This window comes from Phascolarctos cinereus, unplaced genomic scaffold (genome assembly GCF_003287225.1).
Source record: "Phascolarctos cinereus isolate Bilbo 61053 unplaced genomic scaffold, phaCin_HiC Scaffold_5;HRSCAF=322, whole genome shotgun sequence".
Lineage (NCBI taxonomy): Eukaryota > Metazoa > Chordata > Mammalia > Diprotodontia > Phascolarctidae > Phascolarctos > Phascolarctos cinereus.
The window spans coordinates 271759990-271778634 of NW_027555958.1; the positions used below are offsets into that span (position 1 = coordinate 271759990).

The 18645-nt window shown below is 46.9% G+C and overlaps 1 protein-coding gene across 2 annotated transcripts; it reads left to right on the forward strand.

Annotated features, from left to right (window-relative positions):
- Nucleotides 1–808: 808 nt before the first annotated feature.
- On the forward strand, nt 809–18377 carry FSCN2 (fascin actin-bundling protein 2, retinal). 2 transcript variants are annotated; one of them, XM_021000921.1, is made up of 5 exons: nt 809–1631; nt 11834–11990; nt 16298–16423; nt 16650–16858; nt 17957–18377. In XM_021000921.1, exons 1-5 carry the CDS (start codon nt 809–811, stop codon nt 18160–18162), a joined length of 1521 nt encoding a protein of 506 aa, XP_020856580.1. In that variant the 3' UTR covers nt 18163–18377. The 2 variants fall into 2 exon arrangements, with proteins under 2 accessions (XP_020856580.1, XP_020856581.1); XM_021000922.1 differs by having other exon boundaries at nt 16298–16419; nt 16691–16858.
- The last annotated feature ends 268 nt before the right edge of the window (nt 18378–18645 follow it).

The window sequence follows — 18645 nt, forward strand, 5'->3', positions numbered from 1 at the left end:
TAAGGAGCTTATGGGCCCAACAGGCCAGGTGGGGTGAGATGACCCACTCCTGGCAGCAGTAGGAATCAGAGAAGCAAGTAATTTTATCCCGATATGAAAGGGAACAGATCTGGAAGGCTGGCTGAGGGAGGCATGGGCAATGATCAGGTTACACTGTAAGTTTTCCACCGGAGCTAGGCTGTAAGGCTAGGGGAGTACAGATCCAGGGAAAGCCCCCAGGAGAGGCTGAGGGAAGGGGCAAAACAAAAGGATTGGAAGGTAGGGAGAAGAGCAGAGCTGCTGGTGGCCTGGGATTCTTGAGGGGGGGCAGGGCAGGCAGAGAAAAGAGCTTCAGCTCTGAGCCCCCCCTTCCTTAGTGGGGCTGACTGTTGGTTACTGATGGCTCTGGCCTCATTGAGATCTGGGAGAGCTCTGTAATCCTAGCTGTGGCTAATTAAACCAGCCGGCAGCTCCTAAGTGTGCACATTGTCTGATCCACCTCATCACTCCTCTCTCTCTCTCCCCTGCTCCCATGGTCATGTAAGAGGTGACCTGGTAGTGCCTCAGAGGCAGGTACCAGTCAGTGGAAGAGCAGGTGGCCCTGGGGACCCCTGACCCATGGGGTTCAATGAGGGGATCCCAGGTGATAGCTGAAGAATCAACGTCTAGGGCGGGTGGCCCCTGACCCGTTTCAGCAGAGATATTCAGTTCCAGCTAGCTAAGCGGAATTTGCCGGAGGACAGGAGAGTCTGGAGCAAAGTGAGCAAAGTGGGTGTCCTGCTGGGGCAGATAAGCCATTGTTGCAAGGGGTCCCCTGGGGGCCCCAAAGATGCCAACCAATGGGATCCACCAGGTGCTGAAGATCCAATTTGGCCTGATCAATGAAGAGGACCGCTATCTGACAGCTGAAAGCTTTGGCTTCAAGGTAAACGCCTCAGCCTCCAGCCTTAAGAGGAAGCAGATATGGGTCCTGGAGCAGGGTGAAGACAACAGCTCGGCTGTCTTCTTCCGAAGCCACCTAGGACGCTACCTGGAAGCTGATCAGGACGGGAAGGTGTCCTGTGAGGCAGAGAAGCCGGGCCGGGATGCTCGCTTCCTAATCGTCACCCACTCGGACGGGCGCTGGGCTTTGCAGTCAGAACCCTATCGGCGATTTTTCGGGGGCTCCGAGGACCACCTCTCCTGCTTTTCACCAACTATCACGCCTGCTGAGCTCTGGACGGTCCACCTCGCCATCCATCCCCAGGCCAATCTGTTGAGCATCAGCCGCCGGCGCTATGCCCACTTGTGCCCACAGGAGGATGAGATTGCAACTGACAGCAACATTCCTTGGGGCGTGGATGCCCTCATCACTCTTATCTTCCTAAACAAGCAATACTGTCTGAAGACCTGTGACAGTCGTTACCTACGCAATGATGGTAAACTAGTGTGGGAGCCAGAGCCCCGGGCTCGCTATACCCTGGAGTTCAAAGCTGGCAAGTTGGCTTTCAAGGATTGTGATGGCAGGTACCTGGCCCCCATGGGGCCCACTGGGACCCTCAAGGCTGGGCGCAGCTCCAAGCCAAGCAAGGACGAACTCTTTGACCTGGAGGAGAGCCATCCCCAAGTGGTGTTTATGGGCTCCAATGGGCGCTATGTTTCCATCCGACAAGGTAAATCTATTACTCCCTTTCCCTCCCCTTCTTCCAGGCTCTCCTATAACCAGGGAGAGTTGAGTCAGTGTGTCCAGCCCAGAATTGGGGTGGGGGGCCCCTACCCAAGCTGAAAACCACTCACCACTGCATTAATCCGTTTGAGGTAGGGAAAGATGCTGAAAAACTTAATAGGCTTGGTGAAACTGAGAAGTTCAAGATCAGGGAAAGGAGTACGCAGAGGTCAAGGTTACGGAGTAGGTGGGACTTAGCATAAATACAAAAAGAGCTAGTTTCAGGAATTTCAGTCAGCTCAACAGATATTTGTTAAGCATTCCTTCACAAGCAGGCATTCAACAAACATCTTTAAAGCATCTAATGATATATGCACTTAATTCTGTGCTAGGTGCCAAGGGTACAAATAAATAATTTGACATAGCCTTGGGTCTCAAAGAGTTTACATTCAATGGCCAGCAGGAGTAGAGAAGAACAGAGCTAATTGGGTGTCAAAATAGGGAGTAAGGTGGGGTCAAAGGAGGGATGCAGATAAAGCGCTCTAGGGAAATTTCCATTTAGCTGGGGATCAGGGAGGACTTCAGGGAAGAGGGCGAACCTGAGCTTGATCTTTTTTTTTTGGCCTTTTTTTTTTATTAATTTATTTTGATTTATCAACAACCACTTCCATAAGCTTTTGAGTTTTAAATTTTTCTCCCCCTCCGGCCCTCTGAGCTTGATCTTTGAAGGAAGGGAGAGACACTGAAATTTTGTCAGAGATGAAGAGGGAGTGCATTCCAGGTACGGAGGGTTAGGGTTGCCTTATGGACACATAACGTGCTAGGCCCTGGGGCAGACACGCAATCCTTCCTCTCCTAGAATCTACCGTCTGGAAAGCCAAGTAAATGGATAATTAGAGCACAAATTAAAATGTGAAAAGTAAAGGAGGGGACTACGGATAACTTGACATAGAAAGATTAGGGAAGGATTCAAAGAAGCCCGACCTTAAAGAAAGGCAAGGACTTCTATAGACCAGGGGATCTTACTGGAGGCCCACGAATCTGTGAACTTGGAGGTGGGGAAAATTACATCTTGATTTATAATCCTATGTATTTTGTTTTATGCATTTAAAAACACTATTCTGAGAAGGCTCTGTAGATGCTTCACCAAACACCCTGCAAAGGGGCCCACGGCACAAAAAAAGGTTAGAAACCTCTGCTCTAGATGGGTGGGGTGGCCATTCTAGGTGATTACACAAGCAAGTGTAAAGGTAGGAGAGGGCAGGATAAGGACAAGAACTACTGTTCGGCTTAAGGCACCCTGGAGATAGAACCATGGGGGTTGAGTTGCTTAGGTGACTAGGAGGTCAGGATATTTGAAGGAGGCAAAGGTTGGGGTGAGGAAGACTGTGACATAGTTCTGAACTTCTGAGAGAGAGTGACAGTGACCTGTAGGTCCGAAGATGAGAGCAGTGAGGATCTGGACAGGCTGGAGTTAAATTTAAAGGAAGAGAGGCCGTGGGTGGGTGGGTGGTAGAGCACGCCTCCCCTTTTCAGCTTCCTTTTAAGTGTTGGCTTCTCTGATTAGACTGTAAGCTCCCTGAGGGCAGGGAATGTCTTTCTTTTTCAGTGCTTAGCATAGTACCTGGCACAGAGAAGGTGCTTAATAAATGTTTATTGAATTGAGGCAGAAGAAGAAAGTGGGAAGCACCAAATATTTGTCAATTCTTTCTGGCCCTGAGTGTCAGAGGGGGTGAAACCAGAGGTAGGGACTAGCTAACCTTGGAGGGAATGTCTGGAGGTGAGGTAGGGGAGAAAAGAAGGTTTCAGTGAGAATCAGAAAAACAAAAGGAAAGTGAGAGGAAAAGATAGAGAATGAAACAGAGCTTTCTTTCTTTCTCTCTCTCTTTTCTCTCTCTCTCTCTCTCTCTCTCTCTCTCTCTTTTAAACAATAGAATTTCCGGAGAGCAGAGTAGAAAGGGAGGACAGAAAATAACAATCATGATAATTGCAATTATTAACATTTATATAGCACTTTAGGTTTTGCAAAGAACTTTACATGTATTTTTCACTCAACCATCACAAAACCCTGTGAAGTAGGTACTATGATCCCCATTTTACAGATAGCCAAACTGAGACTTTTTAAAAGAGTTTAAGTAACATGTCCAGGGTCCGGGGAGGACTAGGGCTGAGGAGTATACAGAAGAGAACATGGAGAGAGGTAGTAAAAAAAAAGTTTCTTAAAACAAAAAAGTAATTTTTTTTTATTTAAAAAATATTTTTTCTCTCCTCTTGTCCAAATTTGAAGTGAAAAACAAAACTCTTGTAACAAATATGCATAGTTAAGCAAAACAAATTTCCTGCATTGGTCACATCCAAAATATGTCTCAGAGAGAGAGGAATTTCAAAGCTGGGGTGAGGGAAGGGTAGTGGGCCCTAAGGAGACAGTCTAACTACGGGAAGAGTCACAGTCTCTCCCTTCCTTATCCTCTACTCCTTCAACCTCCCCAGCGTTCCCTCCCCAGGGGTGGGGAACCCGAGGCCTTGAAGTTACCTGTGACTCCCAAGGTCCTCAAGTGCAGCCCTTTGACTGGAAAGGGCCGCACTTGAGGAACTCGAGGCCTCGGGTTCCCCACCCCTGCTCCGGACCCTTGGAGGGGCACAGGCCAGTTTCGGATTAAGAGGCATAGGCATGTATGTCAAAGAAGCCGGCCTCATCCTTAAACAAGCTCCTTTGGTGGTCTTACTGAGGGACGCAGGGAGAAAGAAGGACCTCCCCAACCTTCAGTTCTGAGGGAGGATGGAGCCATTTACCTGAAGTTGAGGAGAGACTAGGGAAGAACCCCTCAATAGAGATCCCCCAATTCCCCCATTATCTAGGTCTCGTATAATTTTCCTAGACTCTTTCTGGCACCCCCTGAACTCTAGAAAGAAAAAATGTTTTGTTCTCCTGGAGCAGGGGTTCTCAATTTTTCGTTTGTTTGTTTCGTGGAGCTCAGGTTAAGAACTAGAGGGTCTAGAGGGTAGGGAGGAGGAGGAGGGGAGCCTATGTCCGGTAGCACAGGAAGATGCCATAGGTCCATGAAAAGCTGGATTTGAAAACTGTCATTCCTGGGAAATCTGTGGAACTATCCTGATGTTCAATGCTGTCCTCTACTCAAGTTCTCCCAGATAACAGAGGTGACCCTGGACTCTTTGGGGCGGTGCCAGGATAGCCCAACGTGGGGCAGTGCCCAGAGGAGGCTGCACAGGAATCGTGGGACCTTAGAGCTTATGTCGTCCAGATCTCTCACTTTTTTAAAATTATCTAATATTTGTTCATTTTTTCCCTCCCACACTACCCCACACTGGAAAAGAAAAACAAAACCCTTGTAGCAAGAATGCATGTTGTCGCTCAGTCATTTCAGTCATATCTGATTCTCCGTGACCCCATTTGGGGTTTTCTTGGTAGAGATACTGGAGTGATTTGCCATTTCCTTCTCCAGTTCATTTGACAGATGAGGAAACTGAGGCAAACAGGGTTAAGTGACTTGCTCAGGGTCGCCCAGCCAGTAAGTGTCCAAGGCCAGATTTTAACTCAGGTCTTCCTTATCTGAGCCAGGCACTCTATCCATTGTGCCACCTAGCTGCTCCATTTACAAATATTACCTCATTTAATTCACAATAACCCTATGAGATAGGTGCTATTATTACCTTCATTTCATAGATGAGAAAACTGAGGCTGTGAGAGGGTAAGTGATTTGCCCAGGGCCACACAGCTAATTAGTGTCTGAGGCTGCATTTGAACTTGGGTCTTCCTGACTCCAGGCCTAGCACTCTATCCATTGCACCACCTAGCTGCCTGAAGTATGCGTAGTCAAGCCAAATAAATTCCCATATTGGTCATCTCCAAAAATATATGGCTCATTCTTCACTCTCAATCCATCACTTCCCTGTCAGAAAGTGCGTAGCATGCTTCATTTTTTAAAATTATCTAATATTCGTTCATTTTTTCCCTCCCACACTACCCCACACTGGAAAAGAAAAGAAAAACAAAACCCTTGTAGCAAGAATGCATGTTGTCGCTCAGTCATTTCAGTCCTTTGGATTCATGATTGGTTTTTGCATTGATCAGGTCTTTCAAAATTGGTGTTATAATTGTTCTCCTAATTCCACTTACTGGGGCAGCTAGGTGGCACAGTAGATAGAGCACCAGCCCTGAAGTCAGGAGGGCCTGAGTTCAAATCCGGCCTCAGACCAAACACTTGACACTTACTAGCTGTGTGACCCTGGGCAAGTCACTTAACCCCAATTGCCTAAAAGCAAAATAAATAAATAAATAAAAAAGATAAAAATAAATAATTCCACTTACTTCACTCAGCATCAGCTCATACCAGTCTTCCCAGGTTTCTTTAAAAGGGAAGGGAATAAACATTTATATGGTGCCTACTACATACCAGGCAGTGTGCTAAGTGCTTACAAATATTATCTCCTCTGATCCTCGAAACAACCCTGGAAGATAGGTGCTGTTATACATTCCCATTTTAGAGTTGAGGAAAGTGAGGCAGAGAGAGGGTCACACAGTAAGTGTGTCTGAGGTTGGATTTGAATTCAGTTCTTCCTGACTCCAGATCCATCGCTCAGTACACTATGGTGCCCCCTAGTGGTCATTCGTTTTATTATTTCTTACAGCACAACAGTATTCTATTAGATTTGTATACCATATTTGTTCAGGGAACCATAATTTTTTTCAGTCATTTCCAAATTGATGGGTATCCCCTTAGTTTCCAGTCCTTTGCCGCCACAAAAGAGCTGCTTTACATATTTTTGTACGCATAAGACTTTTTCCTCTCCCCCCTCCTTTTTTTCTTCCTCAGTAACCACTTCATTTTACAGAAGAAGAAAAAGGAGCTAAGATAAGGGAAGTACTTGGTCCCTAAAAAGGTCCACTCTTTGCTTTTACAATTAAACAGCCTCCCTCCCTTGAAATTAGGAACCATTTCTAGAATCAAAGAATTTTCAAGCCAGAAGGCATGTAAGAGATCTGATTGATCTCAGTCCTTTGTACAAAGGAAGAACTTAATTAAATGTTTGTCGAATGAATCCATAAATCAAACAAGACCTCACTGGAATGATCTCATAATGTGCTTTGCACTTTGCAAAACTGAAATTGCTATATAAATGTCAGCCATGATGATGACGATGATGATGATTAAGTGAGTGAATACAGGGGTCCGGAAACTTTTTTTAATTTGATAAATGTATTTGAATATAACTGGTTTCCTCGGTAATCTTATGTGTTTTGCTTTATGCTTTTAAAATCTTTAATCTGACAAGGGTTTCATGGGCTTTACCAGACTAACAAAAGTGTCTGGCTAGAACGGAATAAATCAATTCCGAAAGTCCGGTTGACTTCCTCTCTTATCTGCTTTTCGTAGTGGATGCCCACTCTCCTTTCTTGCTCATCAGCGGGCTCCCCTGCCGCGCTTAGGGAGACATGAGGGTGTCCGAGCTGCCTAAACACAGGGGAGGTTGTGCCAGTGCCGCTGTTTGACCCCCTTCACTCCCTACCCCAGAACCTGAGGCTAGGGGTTTGAGGTGGGGCATTCTGGGTAATCATATGCAAATGAGGACTTATAGTCTATTATCACAACTCCTTCTCCTTCTCCCTAGTAACTAAGTCAGAGTCTGAGCCTCTGGCCCTGTGCCCAGGCTGAGCAGAGACAGGGAGCGAAGGCCTATAGGGATTTAAAATACAAATTTGAGAGCTGTCCACTCTTTCTAGCTTCAGACACTCTGGCACTGGACTTAGAATTAGGAGGACCTGGGCTTAAATCCTGCCTCAGATACTTACTAGCCATGCGATGCTTCATCTCTCTGGGCCTCAGTTTCCCCAGATGTAAAATGAAGGGGTTGGACTCAATGACTCGTTAGGTCTCTTCTAGATCTAAATCTGTGCTCCTCTGACCCTATGATTTCCCAGCTCAGCCCAGCCCAGACCCAGGGTCCAGCACTTTGGGGAAAAGGAGGAGAAAGCTGGAAGAGACAAAAGGAATTGGATTAGGTGGAAGCCTAGGGGTCAGTCGGTCAACAAGCATTTATTTATTTATTCATTCATTCATTCACTTATTTATTTATTTATTAGTGAGGTAATGGGGTTAAGTGACTTGCCTGGAGTCACACAGCTAGTAAGTGTTATATGTCTGAAGCTGGATTTGAACTCAGGTCCTCCTGACTCTAGGGGTGGTGCTCTATCCACTGCGCCACCTAGCTACCCCCTCCTTCATTCTTTATAGTGTTTTTTGGAGAGTTGCCTAAGGCTTAGAAAGATGAATTGACTTGTCCACAGTCACTCTGTTAGTAAGGTCCAGAGTAGAATTTGAACTCAAAACCCAACAGGCTGCCTCATCTAATCCTTAGAATAGGAGTTCTTAACTTTTGAATCATGGACCCCCTTAGCAGTCTAGTGAAGCCTTTGGACCTCTTCTCAGAATAATGTTTTTAAACAAGTGAAAGAAATGTTAAATTTAAATCAAAGGTTAGTAGAAGGAATAAAATAAGCATTTATTAAACTCCTCCTATGTGCCAGGCACTGAGCTAAGTGCTTTACAAATATCTCCTTTGATCCTCGCAATAATCCCGGGAAGTAAGTGCTATTTTTCTTCCCATTTTACAGTTGAGGAAACCGAGGCAAACAGGTTGAGTAAGTGACTTGCCTAGGGTCACACAGCTAGTAAGTGTGGGCACTGGATTTGAACTCAGATCTTCCTGACTCCAAGCCCACTGCTCTATCCATTAGGCCACCTAGCTGTGGTCAGTGTAAATGAAGATGTAATTTTTTTCCTCCATCCAAGTTCACAGACGCCACTGAAATCTATTCATGTGACACTTGGGAATTTGTGGACCCCAAGTCAAGAGCTTCTGCCTTGGTTCCCCAAGAACAGCCATTCTGCAGAAATCTGAGAGTCCTCCTTTGCTTCCAGCCCGAGGAGAAGAGGGGGAACAACCTCACTGACAGAATAAGTAGTATTCAGAGGGACACCTCTTCCTCTGTTCCCTTCCCAAATGGATGAGCAAGCAGGTATGGGCTGCTAGGTTCCTTGCAGGATTCAAAATTCTCAGTCCTTCAACAGATCTGTGATCTCATCAAGGTGGGCATTGTCCTCCCAAGATCCAGCTCATAACCCACCCACACCTACCTATCCTGGGCTACTCAGGCCTGTGATCTCCCATAAACTGACCACACAGGGGTCATGGTTGATTTCATCTAACAATAACTGTAGCTAGCATCTACTTCTCATTTTAAGGTTTGCAAAGCACTTTACAAAAATCTCATCTGATCCTTGCAACAAAACGAGGAAGTAGGTGCTATCATCATCTCCATTTTCACAAATGAGAAAACTGAGGTGGAGAGAAGTGATTTTCCCAGGATTACACAGCTAACGAGTGTCTGAAATGGGACTCAGGCCTTCCTGACTGTGGGTCCTATACTTCATATACTGGTTACGTCACGTAGCTGCCTCTCAAGGGTAGCAGAGCACAGGGACCCTCTGACAGAAATCCTTCATTCTCTGTTGCTTCCTCTGTGCGTCATTGCTAGAGAGGGGTGCCCAATCCTGGGGCACCCTGGGAGAGATCAGAACTATCCGTATGACTCCAATGATGATGACATTAGCAGGGCAGCTAGGTGGCACAGTGTATACAGTCAAGGAGACTCATCTTCATGAGTTCAAATCCAGCTTCAGATACTTACTAGCTGTGTGGTCCTGGGCAAGTCACTTAATTCTGTTTGCCTTGGTTTCCTCATCTGTCAAATGAGCTGGAGAAGGAAATGGCAGACCACTCCAGTTTCTCTACCAAGAAAACCCCAAGATGGGATCATGAAGAGCCAGACACAACTGAAGTGATTCAACAACAGTAAATGATGATCGTTTATATTTATGTGTTACTTTAGAGTTCACAAAGCTCTTTACTTAATAATAACCCTGTGAGGTAGGTAATACAAGTATGATTGTCCCCATCTTTCAGATAATGAAATCAGGACACAAAAGAGTATACAGGATGCACCCACAGGCTGGCCAGCTGCTTTGGATGGCAGAGTTGGGATGAGGGATCTTTTGACTCCATTTCTGGTGTTCCTCCTATGCCTCCCACCCCCCACTCTCTCTTGCGGGGGGCTGTTCTGGTGGCTTCCTTCACTCTGGCAAAATCCTAACCCTGGACAGTCCTTAAGGACAAGACCTGCTTTCAGGGCCTCACATGGAGGCCTGTCAGCCCTAGGCTCACGGCTACTTGCAGGACAAGTTGGAGCTTAAAGGAAGAGAAGAGGGCATTCTTTGCAGGAGGAGGTGTCATGGGCACCTGATCCCAAGCCTCCTCTCACCTTAGGCAGGAAATCTCCCTTGTCTGATCTTTCTCTGGGACAGGGGAGGAGTTCCAGGGCTACCCCTAGTGAGCATTGGGTACCAGAGGGACTCGCCCTGATCCGCCATCCATTCTCCTGAACGGCTGTGTCCTCCGCGGCAGGTGTAGGCTGGTATTTACTTGCAGTTGTCAAAGCTGCCTCCTCTTCATCACTTCCCACTCCCCTCCCCTCCTGTGTGTTAGCCCCGACCACTGGGGTACCACGTGGGAAGCAGGTGGTACAAGGCAGGCTCTGTGGTCTGCCAAGGTTCTGAGTGCTGCAGGGTTGCCATGGTAACTGGGCCCGGTTTGGGGATGATGATGATGAGCTTGGGGTTTGGTTTACTCTGGTTTGGGGGGGGAAGGGAAAGGGAAGGCGGAGCTAAGAGCATCTTGGTAGGGTAGGGGGCTCTAGCTGACTGCTCCCTTTTCCAGTTCTACTTGGCCCCCTCCCTCAATTTGCCACCGATGCCTCTCACTTTGTTATGTCTGTAAACCCCCATTGTGGCCCTGGCAGAGCCCTGAGTCTGATCCACTTCCTCCAGGGTCTCCTACAGGGGAGGTAGGGAGTCAGTGTGCTAAGCTCTGCTGCTCAGAAGACTTGGGCATTTCTTAAATGAGGACAGGCCCCCTGGGGCAGCTTCGGTGACCTAACAGATCCTTGGAGCCTCTGGCTCTCCCCCACACTGGGGCCCTGGCCTAACCCAAGCTGATTAAGGGGTGAGTTATAAATAGGGACGTCAACTCCATCTGATGGGCAGATGGAAACTACAGCAATCAGCTTAGCTTTCCAATTAGCAGTGATGATTTGGAGGATTTTCTGGGCAAACAGAAGGAGGTTGGTTTGGCTATTTAGGGAGGAGAAATCAGGCACAGGAAGGGTACTAAGTCCATTTTCCCCCCAAACTGGATTTGAGTGGATTTCCTCCTTACACTGATTTTGTCTCTCTCGCTTGGCTCCCCTTTGTGCCAGCTACTACATCCCTTCAAGAAAAGGCTGGTAGCCTAGTGGTAAAGGGCAGACATGTCAAAGAGGCACCCCAGCTTCATGCCGCCAGCAACATTCCCAAGTACAGCTAACCAGATTGGGAAATATTTAACAAAATAAATGAAAAAGGGGCAGCTAGGTGGTGCAGTAGATAGCACTCCAGCCCTGGAATCAGGAGGATCTGAGTTTAAATCCAGCCTCAGACACTTATTAGCTGTGTGACCTTGGGCAAGTCACTTAACCCTGACTGCCTTCAAAAACCAAAACAAGCAAAATAAATAAGCAATAGAACATAATGTTAATATATGGTTTTCTAAGTCTGCACAGATCTTTACGTCTGGTGTAGTGGCCCTCTTTCTGTTTGAGCATGACATCGATGAGGCAGCCGGGTGACTCAGTGGATAGAGCGCTGAGCCTGGATTCAGGAAGACCCGAGTTCAAATCCAGCCTCTGACACTTACTAGCTGTGTGACCCTGGGCAAGTCATTTAAATTCATTTGCCTTAGTTTCCCCATCTGTAAAATGAGCTGGAAAAGAAAATGGCAAACCACTCTACTATCTTTGCCAAGAAAACTCCAGGGACCATATGGTCCATGAGGCCACAAAAGAGTCCAACACAACTGAGTCGACTGAACAATAACAACAATAAATCACCCCACTGGTTAAGGGGGCTTGTGAGAGATTCTGTGTTCTATCACATTCCCTATGCCAGGAACAAGATGGATACCTCCCTTTGTCCATCCTTAGTCCTCCCTGAAATTCAGGGGTGCCCTGGAACTTCTGAACTCGACTTTTCTTACCTACCAGGCTTAGTTAAAGTAACTTTCTTTCCTTCCTTCTAACCCATTTCCTCTTTCCAGGGATCAACGTCTCAGCCAATCAGGATGAAGAGCTGGACCATGAGACATTCCAGATGCAAATTGACCGTGAGACCAAGAAGTGTATTTTCCATTCCAACACTGGGGATTACTGGACCCTGGTCACTCATGGGGGTATCCAGTCTATTGCCACACAAGTGTGAGCAGCCCTGACTACTCCTGGCTTTGCCCAGTCTCCCCTTCACCATCACCATCTCCATCACATTCACCCATCACCACCATCAACATTATCATCATCATCACACTCACTGTATATATAAACATCCACACTGTCACCATCACCACCTCCTTCCCATCACCATCAATCAATAAGGTCCAATAAACCACCGCTTGCCGAGTATTGTGAGAGGTTCTGGGGATACAAAGGCCAATATGAAGCCATTTTTCTTTTCAAGAAGATTATATTCTATCAGGAAATGTATATTTTCCATGTGGATAGATAGGTAGGTAGATAGATGTATATGTATATATCTACCTCTAATTATATATAGTGTGTATAAATATATGTGTATGTAAAGACAACACATAGAAAGTAGATGTAAAGTAATTTTTTTTTGTAGGGGGAGGCACTAGTAGCTGGAGTGATGTAGAAAGTGGGACTTGAGATGAATCTTTTTTTTTTTGGCAATTGGGGTTAAGTGACTTGCCCAGGGTCACACACCTAGTAGGACTCAGGTCCTCCTGAGTTCAGGGCCGGTGCTCTATCCACTGCACCACCTAGCTGCCCCTTGAGATGAGTCTTAAGGAATATGGATCATTGCAGGTGTGAGGGACAAACTGGGCAAAGGAAAAGATGGAGTAAGTGTGTAAGGAACAGTAAGGTCAGTTTGGTTGAACAACAGGTTGGATTAAAATGAGTCGTGTGTAATAAGGCTAGAAAGGTGAGTTGGAGCTAGGTTGTGGAGGGCTTTAAATGGGTTTGATCCTAGATGTAATAAGGAGAAATAGGGGTTAATTGAGTAAGGAGGTGACATGGTCAGTCCTGCATTTTAGAAAACTCCCTGAAGTAGCCTGTGGAGGATAGATTGGAGAGACTTGTTGTCCAGGTGATAGATGATGAGACTCTGAAATAGGATGATACCAGTGTGAGTGGAGAGAAGGGGACATATGGGAGAGATGCTGTGGAGGTAGAGCCTATCATTTTGGTTAGATATGGAGGGGGGGAGACTAGGATGACACTCAGGTTATGAACTTTGATGAATTCAAAGAATGATGGTGCACTTAATAGAAATAGTGAGGGGTGGGTTTGGGGGAGAAAGATAATGAGTTCTGTTTTGGTCATGTTGAGTTTGGGGGTGCCTACAAGACACTACAGTTTGAAATGTCCAATAGGCAGTTGGTGATGCAGGATGGGAGCTTGAGAGAGGGACTAGGTTTGGACATATCAATATTGGAATTGTCTGAATAAAGATGATAATTAAACTCATGGGAGTTGACCAGCCTATCAAGTGAGAGAGTATAGAGAAAGAAGGGCCCAGGACAGAAGGTTGTGGTACAGCCATGGTTAAGGGAGGCATGAAATGGGCGATAATCCAGCAAAGAAGATAAAGGCTCAGCAGTCTCACAGGTAGAAGGAGGACTAAGGGAGGACAGCATCACAGAGCACACAGAGGAGAGACCATCCAGGAAGACAAGGTGCTCAGCGATGTCATCTGCTGCACAGAGGTCAAGAGGGAAAAAATGGAGAAAGGCCCACCATATTTGGCCACTAAGAGATAGTCCATGACTTTGGAGAAAGTTTCAGTTGAGTGATGGGGTCAGAAACCAAGAGAAGTTGAGACAGCCTGAGAAAGGGAGGGGAGATTCAGAATTATAACTTGAATACGAGAGGGTCTAGTGATTTTTTTTCAGAATGGGGAAGATGTGGATGCGCTTGTGGAACTACCAGATTTAGCAAGTGAGAAATGATTCATAACCTTAGAAAAAAGCAGTTTCAGGTGATGAGTGATGAGGTCAGAAGCCAGACAAAAGTAAGGGGGGGGGAGAAAGAGAGAGAGAGAAAGGGGAAGAGAGACAGAGAGAGAGGGGAAGAGAGACAGAGAGAGATGGGAACAGAGACAGAGAGAGAGGGGAAGAGAGACAGAGAGGAAGAAGGAGAAGGAGGAGAAGGAGAAGGAGAAGGAGAAGGAAGATCTGGGATTATAGCTCAAGGAGATGGTAGAGCCCATGGAGTTTTTTCAGGATGAAGGAGATTTAGGTGTGTTTGCAGGCAGTAGGAAAGGGAGCTGTAGCTAGGGAGAGATTAAAGATTCCGGGGTCAGTGATAATTGGGTAGTGATCTCCTGGAGAAGCAGGAGAGGGTGAGAATCAGATACATGGCCACTGTAAGAAGAAGGGCTACCTCAAACAATTCATCAATCAACTAGTGTTTAAATGTCTACTTTGTGTCAAATACTGTCCTAGGTGCTGAGGATACAAGTACCTAGAATACAACAATCCCTATTCAAAATGAGCTGACATTCTAATGAGGGAGACAAGAAGCACATGTAACTGTATGGGCATATGTGAATATATATATATGCATATATACATACAACATAAAGTGAACAAATACAAACACACACACACAGTAGTTAGATGCACGAGGCAGTTTGGGAGGAGAGGCATTAACAGTTAGGAGGATCAGAAAAGGCTTGATGCAGAAGATGGTACTTGAGCTGTATCTTTTTTTAAGGCAGTCAGGGTTAAATGACTTGCCCAGGGTCACACAGTTAGTAAATGTCTAAGGCCTTCAAAGCCCTTCAAAATCTTGCCTCAGTCTACCTTTCTAGCCCCATTGGACATTATTCCCCTCCAGCACTCAGAGATCTAGCCAGTTTGGTCTTCTCTTTATTCTTCACATTCAGCAATCCATCTCTGATCTCTGTGCCTCTATAATGACTGTGTCTCAAACCTGGAATGTTCTCCTTCCTCATCTCCACCTCACAGAGTCCTTTTCTTCCTTTAAGACACAGCTGGGTGGTACAGTGGATAGAGTACTAGCCCTGGAGTTAGGAGGACCCTGAATTCAAATCTGGCCTCAGACGCTTGATACTTTCTAGTTGTGTGACCTTGGGCAACCCTGATTGCCTCACCAAAAAAAAAAAAAGCTAGACAGAGAAATTTATATTTTATCCTAGAGGCAATAGGAAGTCCCTGGAGTTGTTTGGATAGGGAAGTGACATGGTCCAATCTATGCTTAAGGAAAATTAATTTAAATGTATAGAATGAAGTTGGATAGAGAAAGACTTGAGTTGGGGAGACCAATTAGGAGGCTGTTGCAATAATCTAGGTAAGAGGAGATGAGGGCCTGAACTGAGCTAAGCGAGTAGAGAGAAGTGTTCAAGAGATGTTGTGAAGGTAGAAACTGCCTTGTGAAGATGGGGACAATTTTGTCACCCTCACCACCACCATTTTCTTCACTATCATCTTCCTTGCTAACATTGCCATCTGATCACTACCAGCCATGTTATTATCACAATCACCGAGATTACCTCCAAATGAACATCACCCCATCACTGTCATCATTGTCACCATCACCATCACCATCACCATTGCCATCACCACTACAATCATCACTATTATACCACCATCAAACTCACAACTACCATCTCAACTACAATTATCACCATCACTTCCGCCAGCCTCACCCTCATCAGATTACTCTTATCCACTGTCACCTTCAGCAGTAGCATCCGTAGGACCTAAATGGCCACTTCTCCCTTTTCTTCTGAATCCTCTGGTAGGTAGGCCCCACCCAGTGATGAGCCAGTGTTCTCTGGCCCAAGGCATTACCTAGAAAGTGAGGTGAGGATGGTACCTCAACCTAGGGAAGAAATAGCAACTCTGGGGGGCCAGGTGAAGGCAATTCCAAGGGGTATGAGGAACTTGGAGAAGGGTAGGAGGCTGGGGTCGAGACCACAGGTGAGGGTAGACAGAGCCTTCTCTTCTACTTTCTCTTTGAGGTAGGGTTGTTGAATCCAAAGGGAATTGATTCCAGAGTCCAGAGCTATTTATCTGAGAGGAAGAGGAGGGGAAAGAGACCCAGGGGGGACAGCTCCATTCACAAGGTTAGGGCAAAGGTTCTTAACCTGGGATCTTTATCTATTTTGATAACTATACTTCAACACAATTGGTTTCCTTTGTACCCCCATTATATTATTTTGTGAATTTTAAGATTATATTCTATGATATCCACAGGCTTTGTCAGACTGCCAAAGGGAACCATGATACAAACAAGGTTAAGAATCCTCCATTTAGGGAGGCATTCTCCCATCTCTACCTGATAACAGTGATTTCAAACCCCTGGGCTAGCCCTGCACCTGCTCTGATTTTCCTGGGATGAAACAGACCTTCTGTATGACCCCAGTCAAAGCAGGACTAAGTGGGTGGTGGGGCAGGCAAACGATTATCAGACCCCCCCCTTCCCCAATGACAGTGACTGTCCCCCTCTTCTCCCCTCCCTAGTGCTGCCAAAACCATGTTTGAGATCGAATGGCGCGGCCGACGAATAGCGCTCAAGGCAAGCAACGGGCGCTACATCTGCACGAAGAAGAATGGGCACCTAGCGGCCATCAGTGACTTCATTGGTGAGTGACTGCCAGGCCAGGCTGTCCAGGGAGGAGCCTGAAAGTCTGCAGATTTGAGAGTCCCTAGCAACGCCTAGTTCGTTATTCAAGCAATGATAGATGATAGGGAGAAGGATGGGCAGGAGAGAAGAAAAGAGCCCCTACGACACACACACACACACACACACACACACACACCACACACACACACACAGACAGACAGGTGAGTGTAAAGGGGGGCGCAAGGTAAGGCATCCCCGTCCCCACAGCAGTCATCCTCTCCTCGGCCCAGGTGAGGATGAAGAATTTATCATCAAACTCATCAATCGGCCCATCTTGGTGTTAAGGGGCAACGATGGTTTTGTCTGCCATCATCGGAACTCCAATCTGCTCGACACGAATCGATCCGCCTATGACGTCTTCCACATCAGTTTCAGCGATGGCGCCTACCAGATCCGAGGTGCAGCTTTGGGGTGGGGAGCAGGGGTAGGGATCAGAATGGGGATTGAGACCACACTGGGGGTTTGGTGTTAGACAAGAGTCTCCCCACCTCTCCACTCCCACCCCTGTCCCCGCCCCTATTCCCCATTCTGGCCTGCACAAGACGGTGAGGGAGAGGTTGAGTAGCACAGTCTGAGGAATCTGCTGTCGGATCTACTTGTGCTCTGGCATTCTTAGAGAATCATAGTCAAACAGTTGCTCTCTTCCCCCCCCCCAACGCTTTTTCTCTTGTGCTCTATCAGTGGGAAAGGAATGGAAAATAAAGGACACACCTACTGGTCCTGCATCACCTGTCACTGGCTGAACGAGCTGTCTATAAGCATCTGGCCAGCCAAATATGATGTAGCTTCAAATCAGAACCACCAATGGCTGAAGGAAAGCTTACCCAGACAGTGACATTGGTAGGAGGAAAGAGAGAGGGAGTTAGTTTCCTTCTCATAACTATTTCTGGGATTTTTGTTAATGTAAAGTTACTGCTCCCACCCCTGATACGGATAGAGATAGAGATAAAACCTAGGATGGGAAAAGGGGCTGGGGCTGAGACAGAAATGAATAGAACCTAATCTCACTCTTGGTGACCCAGATGTGAATGACATACTTGCTCAGGGCCTGGTAGGAAAGGGCTGGCCCCCTTCCTGCCACAGAAAGGAATCACACAACCTTTTCTCCCCCACTCCCAAACCTTCCACCTGCACCTCCATCCCACAAAAGCCACTGCACTGAGCACTAGAGGTAATGAGGAATGTGACAGCGCTGAGAGGGGCAATGGAGGACTGTGCCCCTGGAGTTCACAGGAAGAGTCTCATCATCCTCAATGTCACCATGCACAGACTTTCTAACCCCAGGCAGCTCCAGTCCCATCCCAGGGGGTCAGCAGTGTTCAGAAGAAGAAGGCAATTTGAGGGAGGTGGGGATGAGAAGAGCCAGATTGGGAGGAGAGGAAAGGGAAGGATAAAATCTAGGGGGAGGAGAAGGGAGGAAATGGGCCAAAAGCAGGGGTGGGAACCCCTAGAATCTGTCCTATCCTGACCCACTTGCCCCCCCACTCCACCCTCAGGCAGAGGCGGTAAGTTCTGGTACATAGCCAGCAATGGCAACGTGTGCAGTGATGGCGAGAGGTCAGAAGATTTCTTCTTTGAGTTTCGGGAGCGGGGTCGAGTGGCCATCAGAGGTAAAAACGGCAAATACCTGCGGGGAGCCTCGTCAGGCATGTTGAAGGCTGATGGAGACTCCCTTGCCTGTGCCACCCTCTGGGAGTACTGACTCCCATCTACCCGGATGAACTGCCCCCAGAGCCTTCCAGGGAAGAAGCAGAAGGATAGAAGAGGAATAGAAGTAGACTCAGGGAAGGAGCCTGGGTATCTCCCTGGGGTGGGGTGGAGTGGGAGGGGGAGTCCCATCCCCTCCCTCTTCTGACTCCAGCACACAATGCGTGATCATAACTTTCCTCTTCCCCCATCTCCCACATAAAAATTCTGTCTGAGATTCAGCTTTCTCTGGTTTCTTGACATTCAATGCCCACCTGCTCTGTGTCTCACATCCCATGCCCTGAAAGGCAATAAGACAGTCTTTCTAAAGCAAGCCAGACAAATTCTGGGAAGGCTGCCTGGCCTTCCTGTGATGGCCATTATCACAATATTCAGGGTTTCAGGTCATTACTACTCCCTTCCTCTGTTCCCAGGAGAAATACACATAGCCAAAGTTTGCCCACAGATGGCTCTCTCGCAGGAATAGGCCCCATTATCC

What these genes read in the sequence shown, in the direction of transcription:
- FSCN2 (XM_021000921.1), top strand. Translation starts at nt 809, where the DNA reads ATGCCAACCAATGGGATCCACCAGGTGCTGAAGATCCAATTTGGCCTG. An exon ending in CTATGTTTCCATCCGACAAG is followed by an intron (nt 1,632 to 11,833) that starts GTAAATCTATTA and finishes TCCTCTTTCCAG; the next exon opens with GGATCAACGTCTCAGCCAAT. An exon ending in ATCAGTGACTTCATTGGTGA is followed by an intron (nt 16,424 to 16,649) that starts GTGACTGCCAGG and finishes GCGCAAGGTAAG; the next exon opens with GCATCCCCGTCCCCACAGCA.